Source organism: Thrips palmi, unplaced genomic scaffold (genome assembly GCF_012932325.1).
Source record: "Thrips palmi isolate BJ-2018 unplaced genomic scaffold, TpBJ-2018v1 HiC_scaffold_18, whole genome shotgun sequence".
In the NCBI taxonomy this organism is placed as follows: domain Eukaryota; kingdom Metazoa; phylum Arthropoda; class Insecta; order Thysanoptera; family Thripidae; genus Thrips; species Thrips palmi.
Genome location: NW_023144627.1, coordinates 15,735,718 through 15,752,038, shown reverse-complemented (window position 1 = coordinate 15,752,038; position 16,321 = coordinate 15,735,718). Strand labels below are relative to the sequence as shown.

General features: G+C 57.1%; 1 protein-coding gene across 1 annotated transcript; it reads right to left on the bottom strand.

Annotated features, from left to right (window-relative positions):
• Positions 1-86: 86 nt before the first annotated feature.
• On the bottom strand, positions 87-15,810 carry LOC117645078 (myelin transcription factor 1-like). The gene is made up of 13 exons (XM_034384987.1): positions 15,507-15,810; positions 11,418-12,506; positions 9,759-9,831; positions 9,568-9,608; positions 7,406-8,320; positions 7,093-7,330; positions 5,882-6,117; positions 5,332-5,614; positions 4,948-5,154; positions 4,809-4,871; positions 4,191-4,576; positions 2,895-3,067; positions 87-2,753 (listed from the first exon to the last, which is right to left on the bottom strand). The coding sequence occupies exons 2-13, from the start codon at positions 12,442-12,444 to the stop codon at positions 2,436-2,438; spliced, it is 3,960 nt and encodes a 1,319-aa protein (XP_034240878.1). The 5' UTR covers positions 12,445-12,506; positions 15,507-15,810; the 3' UTR covers positions 87-2,435.
• Positions 15,811-16,321: the final 511 nt, after the last annotated feature.

Genomic DNA, 16,321 nt, shown 5'->3' with positions numbered 1-16,321 from the left:
TCTCTGTGAGGTAAAGTCCAGATCCCCCCTCGTTAAAGAAAGAATTAAGGACTCGTTGTTTAAAAAATATTTTGTATCCTTTTTTTTTATCAATTTATTATTGCACATCTTTTCATTAACAAATAATCAGATCAAACAAGTGACACGTAACATTGGGCATCTGAACTTGACAACGAAATAAACTACAGTAGGATTTCAAAACGCCTTCTAAATTTGGCTGATCTAGGGAGTTGTAACATTCACATTACAAGTTTGTTTGGTTGCACCAGGCCCATTCTAAAGTTAAATGGCACGTTTTACATCCTACTAGGATGACTAGAGTCTGTCGAGGACAGATTGAAATCCCACTGTATCGTAACAACAAAAATGAGACTAAATTAAAATTATACAGCCATCATATGGTATACAGCCACACTCATAAACATTAACATGGTATATATGTATATATGTACACAAATTCAATGCGAGTGTGCATAGGTCAGAACAGAGTATTACACGAAACTTTAGATTAACTCTTTGGCAGGGACATATGGCAGCATTCTTAAACTTTTATTGAGACAGTATGACTTTGAATTGGACTGGCTGGACTTACAAAGCATGGGGCAAGTACAAAATGGAATGAGTCTAAGCTAAGCTACCAGCAAATACTGTCACAGCTTGCTCTCTTGTCTTGCACATTTTCCATTAAAAAATGATGAAAAGAAATGTTCTGTAACAGATTTTGTTTAAATGTTGTATGCCTCTTTAAATTGCATACTACTTTTAGCTTCTTCAGTATATTATGTTACAAAAATATAAAATGAAAAATTACCTCCCAAAATCAAAACCCTATTATGTGGCAGATTTATTGGTGATCGAGATTGCAATTTTATTCGTTAATGTAATTTTACCCCAAACACAAAAAGATGGCATCACAAAATTTGTAACTCACAGCGTATGATTTTATTATCAGATAAGCAGGTGCGCCCACCCTTATGGTGCACACATCCAAATCTTTAACATTTCACATAATTCAGTATACATTAGGAGTTGGCGATTAAATTAGGCTTGCAATGAAGCTACTAATCAGTCACCTTTGACAATCAATGTTCTTATAAAAGGAAAAAATAGAAATCAATAAATAACAAAATTGGTAAAAGAACAAAACAACTGATCCACAAAGTGGCAGATTCCTAGAGGTATTGTAAAGCTACAACCCTTCCCATTGTTCCCTAGTATTGACTTCAAACTGGTATAGGCTTGGGAGAACTCATGAATAAAAATGATGATGAGAGATGCTCTGACAATTGATTTAGGCAGATGTGAGAGACCAGTAGTCAATTGATTACTGTCCCATGATCATGGATGGAATAGTATCACATGAGCTCTCAACTCTGACTTCCAGCCTTGGCAAAATAAAATTTTTGATTGCATGACAATAAAATAACAACGTGATCAGCTATTTTAAAAAACAAGAAAAAAGGTGTTCTGCATAATTGCTGCATGCTAAAAAAAATTGTGAGTAAACAAATAACTGCGCAGTATATTTTTGTAAGCTCACAGCAAAAGCATCACAAAGTATACATTTGTTGAGTGATCAAAAAAGAAAAACAATTGAGGAATGAGAAGTAAGATAGAGCACCAATTAATGTGTGGTTGTATGCTATAACAAAACAATAATGAAGAAATTCAATCAAAAAACAATAAACAGTAACATTTGTGCTATTACTAATAAAAGCTATAACTCAGTCATAAAACTACAATGAGTTGACCGGTAAACAAATTGAAACGCTCTCACTGTAAAGAAAACCTTGAGGTAAACAACACATATCACAACATAAATCACAATCTATAACAAGCTATCATAAAATCATTCCTATAATTAACTAGGATCACATGGGTGGCTAGCTGAGATATAGGTTCCACATGTTCTTCAGCATAGCTGCAACACGCAAACATCGAGGGAAGAAAATGCAAACGTAACAGAGCTCTTGCAAATTCATCACAAACAATTTTCTTTTTGAAAACGGGTGTAACAGTTGTGCAGCAAAATCTTTGCAGTTTGCATATCTGCCTTTCCTGATTTTTTTAAAAGGAATCCCAAACCAACACTAATAGAACGCATGGATCAAACAATACTGCAATAGAATATGAATACCACAGTATGACATCACAGGAAATACCCCAGTCATACCCTCCGTTTAAGGCTCTTACGTCTATTTTTACACAGCAAATAATGGACAGACTTATTTTCAAGTCTAAACACCTAAAATAACATATGTTTTTTTTTACAGTTACAACATTCAGCTGGAATAGATACTACGGCTGTAAAACTAAATATGTATACATTTTTCCCTTGTATTCTTTACATGATCAAAGAGGTTTTGTGGCACAGAGCCACCTGTACAGGCAAATTTACAAGGCTGCTCGCTTGGCTTGGAGGCGTGAAGTCTCGATCAGATGGGAGTCGGCAGGGTGGGGCGGACTGCGCCGTAGATGGCCCTGCTGGAGCCGTTGCCCTCCTCGCACAGTGTCTGCAGTTTACTGAGGTAACTGTCAAAGTGTTCGGGTCCGACCCTCATATCTCTCATGTCCCTCACGTCACTGTACGGCAGGTGCGGCTGCCCACTGCCGACGTGGCCTACACTGACGCCGCCGTTGCACCCGCCGGGGATGCGCACGTGCTCCAGCAGCGTCATCACGTTGTTGCGGAGGTTCTCGTAGTAGTCCGTCAGGTTGGACCCTCGCGGAACCTGCGGCACCAGCTGGGGTTCCTGCATCAGAGACCGCCGTTAGCACTGGGACCACCATCTCGGGCGCCGCCTGGCGGGTAGGTGACCCATCGGCCGCCGCCTGGTAGGTAGGTGACCCATCGGGCACCGCCTGGCGGGTACGCAGCCCATCGGGCACCTTACCTTGTCGTGCCGAAGGTGCGCCTCCATGGCCGTGATGTCGGTGCGCAGGCGCAGCATCTGGGACTCGACGCGCGCGTTCTCGCGCTGGAGCTCGGTGATCTCGGCCTCGAGGACGTTGATGTCCTCCCCGCCGGCTCCGACTCCCACATGGTGCGAGCTCACCTCCATCAAGCCTGGAATCAGCAAGGAGAGGACGCCGTCAGCGCGGGCGGAAAAACGAGTTCTCTCAAACACACAAACACACGCACAGAGCACAGAGGAAGCGGGCTAGTCGAGGGTGACGGTCGTGCTTCATCATGGCCTCATGTCGTGGACCAGCGCGCCCACTGGACGCGCAACCACGAGGGGTTGCCTATCTACCAGGCAACCTCTTGAGCATCCAAGAAGGGAACGGTGACGGATGCGCCAAACAAGCAAAATTCAAGCGATAGGCAAAGTAATAGCTACTGCAAAATCGATGAATAACTTGCTATCAGGCGTTAATAAGCTACCAAATTGACAGCCACCTTGTTGCGTTCTATGGGAGCATGCAGACACAGGCAACGAATACAATCCAAACTAATATGAAATCAACCACACAAATCACTCTATTTTGAACACACCATACCGTAAATGTTTTACTCACCAGCATAATTTATTTGCAGTGTAGGGACTGGGGAAGTATGCCGAGTTTCCATAAGTTAGTCCATACTGCAAACAAATTGCGCTAGTTAGAAATTTTTTCCAGGGTTAACCACCACATCCACGGATATAACTGTGTGACACTAGAGACGCATCAAAAACTCGAATCAATATTAGTTAAACAGTTTTAATACAAACTAGTTCTAGAAGTTCCGAAAAGATAGGTTGATAATTTACAAAAAATAAAATAGTTGAGAGTTTAGTGGAGCTTAGACATACTTCCAACCATAATATTGTTTGGATTTTATTTCACTTATCCTACTGAACCAATCATAAGACTAGAATCATCACCCTATCATTACTGCATCATGAGATTATTTTGCACTGCAGTGAGTAACGCAACTAAAGCAAAACAAAAAACAAAAAAGAAAACGCCCCCGCTTTCTGCCAATGCGTTCGCGTGCCGGCTGAGACAGAACGAGTCTAGCTCCTCTCTAGAGACGCGTAGGAAGGCGAGAAAGGAAGGCCTACGGCTCATGCGACCTAGAGAGATCTAGAGAGACCTCGAGCCTCTCCAGCGAGATCCCTCGGAGTGCCAGGACTCGCCTCGACGACGATCTAGAGAGCCTAGAGAGAGCACCGGCAAACGGCGACCACCCCGTCCGTCAGACTCACCTGGCCCCTTTCCGTACATCCCGCTCATGTCCTCGGGCGGCGGCGGGTACTTGCTGAAGCCCTTCTTGAGGTTGCTGCCGGCGCCGAGGTTGGTGCTGCCCGTGGGGCCGGAGCCCGTCGGGTTGCTGGAGGGGAGGCCGCCGGAGACGACGCCGACGCCGCCGGGCCCGGGGACCGGCCCCAGTCCGCGGTGGCTCAGGAAGGCGCCCGTCACGTGGCCCTGCAGCGAGTCGCAGGGATCCGAGACGGACACGCCGCCGCCGAGGCCGCCGCCCACGCCCGAGCCGAACTTGATGGCGGCCACGGCGGCCTTGTGCTGCTCCACCGTGCCGCCGCTCTCCAGCACGCGCATCTTGTTGCGGTTGGCGATCGGGCAGCCCGACGCGCTGCAACACCAGGACCAGGCCGTTGACGTCCACGTCGTGCTACCACAGTGGATTTGCCAGAAGACCGGCGGAGGCGGCCAAAACCCCGGACGGGTTTTGTGCTCCAGAGTCGCTAAATGGTACTCGAACCAAACGTGTGACCCCACCAATGGATTGCTCTCCGAACGAGGAATCCATTGGTGGGGTCACACGTTCGGTTCGAGTCCTGTTCAGCGAGAGAGAGGGGACTCACCTTCTATGCGACAGGAACTTGCCGGTGGAGTGCCCCGAGCCGTCGCAGCCGGGGATGGGACACCTGAAACACGACAGCGCCACCGTTAAATTGGCCACCTGGTTCGGGTACCGCAAGACTCTGTAAAATTGGTAATTACTGCCTGACGCACCTGAGAGGCTCAGAATCCTGGCCATCTCGGGGTTTGCTCTTGGGTTTGTTTGCCCGCGGGCAGCCGGACAGACTCCGGTGTGAGGAGTAGTTGCCGGTCACGTGGCCCGAGCCGTCGCACCCCGGCGTGGGGCACTTGAGCTCCTGCGAGTGGGGCTGGATTTGCGACCGGTCGCTGCGCGGGCAGCCGGGTAGCCTGTAAAGCGGGAAAGAAGACAAGGCGGTGGTGTTATTGCGAGGCAGGGCAGGCGCGGGTCCAGATGGGGGTAGTTGCTCCCTACTGAAGGTAGGCCAAACGCACCCCCTCCTTGGGCCCTGGATCCGCGCCTGAGACAGGACACGCGCGGGGCTCGGACTGGCCTTTCGAACTCACCCTTCCGTCTTGACGCCGTCCTTGTCGAGCGAGCCGACGCCGTGCGGGTGGCCGGGGTGGCCGGGGTGCGGGTGGCTGGGCGGCGGCATGGAGTAGCAGGGCTGCGGCGAGTAGCTGGCCACGTGGCCCGGGTAGGTGGCCGGGTAGCCGCTGGTCCCGCAGTAGTTGCCGTACGAGTACGAGCTGCCCGGGTAGTCGCCGCCCAGGTTGGGGCCGCCCAGGCCGTAGCCGTGCGCGGCGTGGGCGGCGTGCGCGGCGTGGACCGGACTCATGCCGCCGTAGCCTGCAACCAGGCCAACGAGCCGCCAAGCTCAGTCACAACCTTTCATCTCTCTCACACGCGAGCTCCAGAGTCGCCAAACGGGACTCGAACCGAACGTTTTACCCCACCAATGGATTGCTCTCCGAACGTGGAATCCATTTGCGGGGTCACACGTTCGGTTCGAGTCCTGTTTAGCGACTCTGGAGCTCAAAACGCGTCTAGGGTTTTAGCCGCCTCCACCGGTCTTCCGGCCCACTGTGCAGTGCGCCAAGCGGCGCGCGGACTCACCGTTGGCGTCCCTGTAGTCCAGGAAGTGGCCCGCCGACGAGTCCGGCGACGAGTCCCGGGAGTAGCCGGCGGGTCCGGGCGGGGGCGGCGGCCCCGCGGGTCCGGCGGGGAACCGCGCCATGGGCTGCCCGGGGAAGGGCACGGCGGACACACTGTCCGGCGCCGTCGAGAAGTCCACCGGCTCGGTCTGCTCGTACCGACCCACCTCGCCGCCGTACATGGGGCTGGGCCCGTCGCTGTGGAATAAGCACAGCTCACTCACTTTCTCAAACTGAACAAAAACGACAGAAATAAACCGGAAAAGTGCCAGGGCGGCAGGCTGGGACTACCCCGAGTGGTGGTTGTGTAAGTTGGGTTGCCGATCCGACCGGGCTGAGGTAAGCTCTACTCTAGAGGCGGGAAAGTAGGCAACCCAACGCCCTTTTTCGCGGTGCGGCCAAACTAATCATGCGTCAGGAGTTGATAGCTCAGCGAATGGGGGGTCTTAAAATCGCAGACGCCGAGAGTGGCGTTCGCCGTTTACAAAGTCGCGTCACTTTACTAGGCCCGTGCCGCCTGCACTGAGAAAACAAACTCGGAGAATGACTTTGACGGTCACAAATCGCGGAGTGAGTTGTCGAGAAGACAATCTCTCCACAATTTTATCGCGGACTTCTCGACGTTTGCTTCATGAACACGGACAGGATGGCTAAGAAATTGATGCGTTTTGGATGTGGGGCGCAAAGGCCACACTGTGGGAGTTCTCCGCGTCGGGCTTCCAGTGCAGTGCTGCGTCTACGCCACTCTACGCCCCAAGCGTTCCCTCGTCCCCCGAAGCGCCCCGAAGGCTCAAGGTTCCAGGGCTGCAAAGTGTCCTGCGAGACACTCACCTCGCTCTGCTCACGCTGAGGTCGTGGGGCTGGCTTGGGGAGGGCACAGAGGGCGCCTGGGCCAGGGCCTGGGCCAGGGCCTGGGGGGACTTGGCGTGGAGCGGCGAGCTGGCGGCGCGGGGGACGACGCCCTGCTCGAGGCTGGGGGCGGGGTTCATGGGCTGGGCGGGGCCTGGGGGGCCGGGCGCGACCGCGGCCACGGGGGTCTTGGGCTGGGGCGAGTCGTAGTGGGGGCTATATGGCGCCTGGCCCTGGCTGCCCTGGCCGCTCTGGCCGCCGTGCTCGGGGTAGCCCATGCTTCCCATCCACGGCGTGGTGCGCTGCTGGTCTGGCTGGTCGTACCGGTCGTAGGCTGGGGTGGAGACGCTGGCCTGGCCCGCCTGACCGATGGGCGGCGTGCTGCTGTCGTAGGGCCTGCTGTCGTACGGCCCCACGGGCACCAAGCTCCCAGGCACGCCGACGGGGCCCACGCCGACGGCGCCCACGCCCACGCCGACGCGCAGCCCCAGGTCCGGGTACGACACCACCGGCCGCTGCACCGACTGCACCGTCTGCACGCCGTACGCGCGGTGGACGTCGTCTGGAACAACAGTGAGTTCAGTTAGCCTCGGCGTCGACACGAGAAACGGAGCAAAGTCCAAGGAATCGGCCTTACCTTCGCTGAACCTGCCGGCGCGCTGATACATGTCCTCGCCCGCCGTCACGTCGTACGGCGGCCGCTGCGCCATCTGGTGGTCGACCAGCGACATGGAGTACGAGTGTTGTTGTTGTTGCTGCTGCTGCTGCTGTTGTTGCTGCTGTTGCTGCTGTTGCTGCTGTTGCTGCTGCTGCTGCTGCATGCTGTGGGTCGGCAGGTGGTGCGGCGAGGGCTGCGGCAGATGCGAGGGCAGCATGGAGCCCGGGGACCGCATCGTGTCCATGCTGGACATGGACGACGAGTTGGAGTCCTGGTTGCTGAGGTACGCCTCGTAGCTCGCCTGCTGCTGGGCCTGCTGCTGCTGCATGATCTGGGAGTGCTGGTGCTGCTGCTGGCGCACGGCCTGCGCGGGCTGCGGCGACGCCGACCTGGTGAGGGAGGCCTCCGATTTCGGGACGAGAAGGTTCAGTCGGTTGTGTCCGGGAAGCTCGCCCACTTCTTTCTTCATGCTCTTCACCAGGTCCTCCGTCTTCTTCTGCTGCTGCTGTTGCTGCGTTTGTTGCTGTTGTTGTTGCTGCTGCTGTTGCTGTTGTTGCTGCTGCTGCTGTTGTTGTTGCTGTTGTTGCTGCTGCTGCTGTTGATGTTGCTGTTGCTGCTGCTGCGTTGGTGAGGGCTGGGTGGGGGTTGGGGGTTGCGGTAAAGGCTGCGGTTGAGAGGGTGTTTGACTTTGAGACTGTTGTTGTTGTTGCTGCTGCTGTTGCTGAGCTTGTTGCTGTTGTTGCTGCGGCGGCGGTGCCTGGGTCGGCACGGGCTTGTAGAAGGGCGACTCTGTCGAGTCCTTGACGCCGTAGAGCCAGGCGGGCTTGGGGACGGGCACTCCGGGGAAGGTGGGCGAGTCGAAGTCCGCGTGCAGTCCGCTCACGGAGTTGCTCACTGGAAAAAAGCCGACACGGTGGACGTCAGCGCAAGGGAGAGAGGGATCGGGCAAGAAAATGCACAGGCCCGGGGAAAGAAGAGCGTGTTCTTTCCTTTCCCCGCCCTGACTCCAACAAGGGCGTGCTACGCTACGCTAGTCTACGCTACGCCGTCGTCCTGCCCTCTGGTTACCTTGGAGGCGGCTGAGGCCGTGCGAGGCGAACGGGCCTAGTCCGTGGTGGCCGAGGCCGTGGCCGAGGCCGTGGGGGGCGAGAGGCCGCGCCTTCCGACGGGACGCCGCGGCCAGCGGGCACCCTGACAGACTCCGGTGCGTGTGGCGGCTTGCGCTAACGTGGCCCCGCCCGCTGCAGCCGGGGGTGGGACATTTCAGGATCGTCTCATGCATCGCCAGGACTGGGTGGGGAGAGAGACCAACGCACTGCTTTAGCCATCTATCGTCTTTCGTATTACTGCAAGGATTTCTTTGCCAATGGAAATGAAACGGAAAAAAAATAAAAGACACAGAGAGAAACAAACTAATAAAGCGGGTAGAGAGACGTACTTCATTTAATGTTTAAGGTTTTTATACGCCGAAGTTGGTCCCTAGGCAAAATCTGGTTCAATCCCACTTGCAGTCACTTTGTTGTTATTTGCAGTATTACGCTGAATTTGGTTTGAAATCACAAGCAAATTGTGTTCCCTGGCGCGTCTCGCGGTTGCAGCTGCAGTTCGTTGGTCTCTGATGAGGGACACCCTATGGGACACCCCAAGACGACCTAACCCCTGCTTCCCTGCGAATATCATCTGCCCAAGCTCCAAACACCATGTATCATGTCAATTAGAAAAATAATAACTTTTTATTACAGTTTAAAATTATGAAAATGCTGTGTCTTCAGTCTACACACAGTGCAACACATACTTGGTCAGAGTTTTGGCAGATTTTGGGTGGGGCCACCAGAGGACACAGACGGCAAAACGACACTACAGAAAATATCGAACAAGAACACTGTGTGGTAGTAAGCTCTCTACCCGGCAAATCATAACAAAACAGGAAAAAAAGAAAGAGAAACCAAACGGAAACGAAACAGAAAAAAAGCAGTAGCAAAAGAAATATTGTAAGAAACACAGAAGAAAACGCGAGTAATCGTGAAAGACAAAAAGAAAAGAAAGGAAAGAAAAGATAAGGCCGAAACCAAAGAGAGGTAAAGAGAAAGAGAGACTAAAGAATAAGCTAGGTACAGAGAATGGAAGAAGACGATGCTTACTTTCAGGTGTGACTTTGTCTTTTCTCGGACATCCCGACAGGCTGGAAACGAACGAAAGCTTTCAAACGGTGGACAGGCACATTCAATGTTCGCAAAGCAGGTTAGAAGGGTTAATCGTCCCGGCAAGCCGCCACCAGAGAGACTCGGAGAGACTCGGAGAGACCGGCTTCGGTTTCGCCTTCTATTCTCACCTCCTGTGGTGCGGGTACAGCCCGGTGGCGTGGCCCTGGCCGTCGCAGTCCGGCGTGGGGCACTTGCTGCCTTCTGGAACAGAACGATCGACACGTTGGTGCGAGCAGCAGAGACGCTCCGAGGATAATGCAACTATCTCTCTCCGACGCGAGCCCAAGACGCAGGATGATGCAACTATCTCTCTCCGACGCGCGCAGTGCGCGGGGCGGCCGCGCCGCGTGCCTCTAACTCACTTACACGGAAGTAGGGGGAGGGGGTAAAGTTTGGCCAGGGTCAAATGCCAAAGTTTTTAAGCACTTCCGAAGTTCCGGCGAACATTTTCCATCATGTGTGCCGCGTCCGCCGCGTCGTGCCATTGCCCTGGCCATCGTCAGCGAAAGCGTGAGGTAGGTCACGAGCACACCCGGGAATCTCACTTACTCGGCGCTTTGCCCAAGTTCAAGTGCCAGCTACCCGGCCCGGCCCCGGCCCGGCATCGAACCCGGGACCCGCGGCGCCGCGAGCGCACGCTCTCACCCCTAGACTACCGGGTGTCTGCAACCGGCCGGTTCCGAAAACCTCCCTCCGCGCAGTGAAAGACACAAATCAAAACGTAAAAAAATCTAAAAGAGTTTCTAGAAAGCGGATTCGAACCCGGTCGCCCGGCGCGTCGCGAGCGCGCACTCTCACCTATGATCTACCCAGTGGCTGCAACCGGCTACTTTCGAAAATCCCCCTCTCCGGCACAAACAAAAACATCCTTTAAAAAAAGTCTAAAACCGTCTCCGGGAAGCGGATTCGAACCCAGGCCACGTGCGCGATGGCCGAGATAGGGGGATTGGGCATACGTTGTGCGGCGCGCGAAATGGACTGCGTCACCTTGCCTACATGCTAACTGATTCCACAACAATGAGGGCGTGTCGGGGCTTATGATTGGGGGTCGGTAATCACTTGGGCTCGAGGGGGAGGGGGAGGGGGAGGCGGAGGGGTGCGTCTGGCAACAGAATCCGAAGCGTGCCGTTTTGTCTCCCGAGCGCGCGGGGCCGTGCAGGGCCGTGGCCGTGGGGCTGTGGGGGCGATAGGGGCGACAGGGATGCACGTCCGTTACTACCGCCGCCAGGCTTGCCTGCTGTGTGTGCGTGTGCGTGCGTGTGTACTACGACCACCCTTATCTTGTTGCGAATAGTTGCTATCGAAAACAGACACAAACACACGCAAGTAACACAACACACACATACACACACACATGGCGGCACACGCGAAAACGAAGGGTTTAGTTTGGCAGCTGCAACAGCGGCTCCAGCAGCGCGGTCAGGTTAGCCGGGGTTGGGGCGGGGCGGGGCGGGGCGGGGCGGGGCGGGGCGGGGTGGGGCGCTACAATTCTCTCACCCCGGTCAGCCAATTACGCGCGCAAAGGTTCCGGAGGGGCCGTGGCTGCCCTGGCGGGCCCGGCTGGCCCGAGGCACTGCTGCGCCGCTTTCAATGACTCGGTGCGTGCGTGCGTGGGCGTGCGAGCGTGCGCGTACACGCCTCGGGGTGCCGGCCCCGTCGTCGGCGGCGACACGCACGGCTCCGTCTGCCGCCACTCGGGGCCGGATTGATTTTCACGTGCGAGCCGCGCGAAAACGCTCCCTTGTCGTTCTTTCGCCGAGTGTAACCGACCGCCGAAGGCTACTCACCCCGGTTGAGGCCAACGCCGGGCGACAGCGGGCCGAAGGTGCGGTGCAGGTCCTGGGACCGCGGCACGGCGGGGACTCCCTCCCGGGCCACGTCCTGCAGGGCCGTGGCGGCGCGCGACCCGGCGCCGGCGGGCTGCAGGATGGTGTACTGCTTGGAGGAGGGGTCGGGCGAGGCGGCGGCGGGCGGCGGTGGCGGCGGCTGCTCGTCCTCCTCGAACTTGAGGTTGAGTTCGAGCAGGCACAGCGACGACGGCGGGGGCTTGTCGTCCATGCCGGGCATGCCGCCGACGCCCGGCGCGCCGACGCCGACCTCGGGGGCGAGGCCGTCGCCGGGGAAGCCGATGAACGTGGGCCGCGGCGGGAAGGGTCCGAAGCCGGTGTGGTGGTGCATCATGGTGGTCTTCTTGAAGTCCTTGCGGTCCTCGTCCTTGTCCAGGTCGATGTGCAGCTCCTGCGACGAGTCGTCGGCGTCGTCCTCCCTGCGCACGCCGCGCACCGTGCCGGTGGGCGGGCGCAGCGCGCGCGAGGGCGTCTTCTGGCCGCGCAGGGTGATGACGTCCTTGAGGGAGTCGGGGCCGAGGCCGGGCGAGGCCGTGGCGGCGCACCGGGCCTTGGCCGCGGCGTGCTTCTCGTCGAACAGGTTCTCGAACTTGTCGTCGGCGGCCTCGTGGTTGCCGTAGTACGACGCGCGCACGCCGGGCCAGCTGCCGGAGAGGCTCTTGAGCGCGGCCTCCGTCTCCCGGATGAGGGTCTCGTTGTCCACGCCGCCGGCCGACGCCACCATCTTGCTCATCTTCCTGGACGGCGAGTGGCGCGGGCTGTGCGCGCGCTTCCGGGCCGCCGACGTCGGCACCGAGGCCATGAGCGTGGGCGCCACGACGGCCACCTTCTGCACGTCCACCGAGTCCATCTTGGTGGGCGTGTCCTCGCAGTTGTTGTTCTCCACACAGCGCTGCGCCTTCTTGCGCTTCTTCTTGGCGTCCTCGATGCCCACGGCCGGGTCTGTCTCGGCCACGACGTCCACCATGGCGAGGCGAGGCGGGGCGCGGGCTGGGTCGCTGTCGCTACCACGCCGGCATGGCCTAGCGGCTGCAACAGGGCACGGCGGACCGGTTAGAAAAAGGCTCATATTCCCAAAGCCAGGGGTAAAACGCCTCGCTCGAGGGACACCAAAAGTGATTTTAAATTTCTCTCCGAACGCTTTGGACATCCGACTAGTGGTTCTTTTCGAATTGGTGGGAATTCCCTAACCGACTTATTATTGCAACCCTGCGCCGCCCAAAGTTTCTTCTCTCTCTCTCTCTCTCTCTCTCTCTCTCTCTCTCTCTCTCTCTGCCGCCACAGGGGTGCGAGAGAGACAGAGAGAGTCCGGACGTGTTTGGCGTCGTCGGCGTGCTGGCGCGCGGCCAGGAACACAGGACGCTGCAGGATTCCGCGGGATGCATCGCCCTGCCGCAACAGTTCGCCGGCGACGTCATACAACACGATCGCGACAAATCCCGCGGTGTCCTTCCGGGTGGCCGCGGCCGCCGCGCTCTCCTAACATCAGTGTGAGTTTTGATAGGTTGAGTTTTTCTAGGTAGAGCAGTGCGAAGCAACGACTCTTCGGAGTGGGCCGGCTGTCCGAAGTCATGACAGCCCTGCCCGTGGTGCGGCGCGCCGTGGCGGAGACGGAGACGGATCGGCTTTGCGGCGGCGCCACTGCTAAGTAGCCGAGGCGGCGGCCCGCGCCGCGCAGCTAAGCGCAGCCAGCCATCAGACAGCCAGCCCGCGGCGGGCCTCGAACCCGGGCAAAAATCGGCGTCCGTGGAGCAGGGGCTGGCAAGCCAGCAATTAGCTTGAGCAGTGCCTCGGCACGGCGGCACGGCCCAGCCCCCGGCGCCGCCTTTGAAGGGCTCGTCAAAGCGTCGCGACGCCCTGCCGGCCGCTCCGAAGGGACGTCTCATCCCTCCGTCTCTCTCGCACCCCTGCGGACGCCCCGCGAGTGCGAGAGAGACAGAGCCGGCGCGCTGCACCCCGTTTGATTGGCAGTTGCACGCGGCGCCGGCGCGCCTCGAAGCACGGCAGGAAGTACGAGGGAGCGCGCCGCCTCGATTCAAACTCGATGCAGACGCACTGCCCGCCCAACGGGGAGGACGAAGGTGCCTTCATGTGACCTTTTGTTTTGAGTTCGGCAAGCGGGAATGCTTCTCAGAGCCGCCTAGCCTGGCCCCCCTGTCGTCCCACTGGCCCCCTCGGACACCCAAAAGAGTGGATCTCGAGCCAAGATAATCTACTCGGAACAGTAAGTTGACGTTTCAAGTAATTCACTTGAATGTTTCGAGAAAATTCACTTGAATGTTACGAGAAAATTCACTTGAATATTTCGAGAAAATTTACTTGAATGTTTCAAGAAAATTCACTTGAATGTTTCAAGAAAATTCACTTGTTGCAAGTGAATTATCTTTTGTACCAGAGCAAGAAAGCACTCCTTTGAGTGCACTTCACGGCGTGCCCATCCGCAGGGGTGAGAGAGAGAGAGAGAGAGAGAGAGAGAGAGAGAGAGAGAGAGAGAGAGAGAGAGAGAGAGAGAGAGAGAGAGAGAGAGAGAGAGAGAGAGCTGCACCGAGACCATTCACAGCAGACGCCTTAACAGTGCCCTGTAGACTGATTCCGAGAGTCGCTTTCACCGCTCTGTCTCTTTCGCACTCATGGGGCGTCCCGTGAAGGTGCGAGAGAGACGGAGCGACAGAGGCTGCTGCTCGCGCCGTCATGCAAGTGACACGACACGCCGCTCAATCTTCCGAGAGAAAGATCACAAAAAGAAGCTACAAACTCCGTCATCTTTTCAATGGTGCCGATTGCCGCACGCTGTTGCTCGCGGGGGAGAGAGAGAGAGAGATAGAGAGAGAGAGAAAGGAAGGAAAAAAAGAGACGGAGGGGAGAAACGTCAGGTGCGGGGAAGGGCGGTGGCCTCTTCCGGTGAGATCCCGGAGGGCACCTACCCCGGCCCGGACGGCTCCGGACGGCTCCGGGGCGTGTGCTCTCTGATTTCCTTTCACCGCGGCGTCTCCCTTTCTTTCTCGCCTTTTTTGTTTATCTTTTTTTTATTTTTTTATGGACTTGTTGAGAGGCGCCGTTAGCACCGCGGCGGTGGCCCCGCGCGCCCCTCAGACACGTACCCTTTGTTGTAAGTCGCTTAGCCCCGGCCCCTCTGGGGCTGACATCATCTTATTTACTCGTCGGGCCGAGCTGGAGGGGAGGGGGAGGGGAGGGGAGGGGAGGGGAGGGGAGGGGAACGTCCCTCGAGGACTAATTCGCACCGCCGCACTGTCTGCGGGGCGCAGCGCGGCCGCCCCGTTTAGTGGCGGCTTTCTTAGAGTGCCGGCACTCACAAAAAAGTAAGAAAACTAAAACTAAAATGAAACGAATAACCCTGATCAAGTGTGGTGGTGAAATCCACACTATTGAAAATTCAAGTTCTTTATCCTTTTGAAATTTACTTTTGTAGTTTCAAGTTGCATTAGCCTGATAAAATAACTGAAAACAAAAACGTTGGAACAGCAAGTCGTTCTACGAATTCACTTGTTTAAGGCGTTTCTAGCTCAATGTATGATAATTTTTGGAAGTATTTTTCTAAACAGGTGTCTGATTTAGTGGGTGTAGAAAATTTCATCTAGAAAATTAACCAAGTGTCCAGGCCTTGAGGGCAATGTGCGACAGGAGAGCGTCACGAAGACATCGAAATGGTCCCTGTTTTCTGCACGGCCACTGAAGGACTGATTCTAAACTTGAGAGTCCACACAGGCCAGCGGGGCCCTAATCCCACCACCTCCACCGTCTCGCAGCCAATCCGGGGCACTCACTGGGGATGGGCACACACCTGCAGGGCCTCGGGGGGCCTAGGCCTAGGCCTTGGGCAAGGACGACGAAGGGAAAGGAACTTTCTGGTCCCCGCAAATTGTCTAACTCGAAACCCGGGTGAGCGGGGCGAAGGCGGCGAAGGCGAGGACGTGGGTCAGTCGGCCGGGCTCGGCACGGCACGGCACGGCGCGGAGTCCTGAAGGACACGCGTTCGGGAGACACTGTGAGACACTCGCACCAACTCACTTTTTCATTGAATCCAGTCACGACGGGCTGCGCGCGAAGGCGCTGAGGGGGCGGCCATGGCCGCCGTGGGACAGGGGGCCTGGGGGGCCAGCGGGGCCGGACGGGGAGGCCGAGCCAGGCCCAGCAAGAGCGAGCCGAAGCGCACTGCGATGAGCACCTCCGACCACTACACCACAATCACAATCGGCACCACACACACTCGCGTCACTCAGTCACTGCACCACTACGCACTACGCGACGAGCTGGACTGCGCGGGCCGAGCACGCACTGCCCCACGCACGCACCACGCACGCACCCTGCCTCGGCGACCGCTCGCAGCGCACTGCCAGCGGGGCGGCCAGGGCGCGCTGGCGGGGAGGGCGCGGGCGGGGGAGGGCGCGGGGCCGCGGGGCGGTGGTGGGGGCGGGCGCGGGCGCCGGGCCTGCGCGCTGCCCCGCCACTGCGGGGGCCTGGCCCAGGCCCGGCCGAGGGGCGGGGCCCCGGCAGGGCAGGAGAGCCCTGATAGGAGCCCCGGCGGGGGAGCCCCGGCCACTCACGGCCCGAGGAGAGCGGGGCAGAGCAGGGCCCAAGTCCGGGGGCGTGGTTCGAGTGCGCAGGCCCGGGCCCCCTCAAGCCCCCCGCCACCCCACCTTACCCCATCGGGGGCCCCACTACCAATAGCGAGGTATCGGCCGCACCAGATGGCACGCCGAGGTATTGGCCCCGTCATCCAGGGGGACCCGCTTGTATCTCAAGGGCCGGAGGCTGAACCCCGCACCGACCGAGTGGGGCTGGGGCTGCTGGGGTTGCCCAGGCCAGACCTCGGCCCGATCACT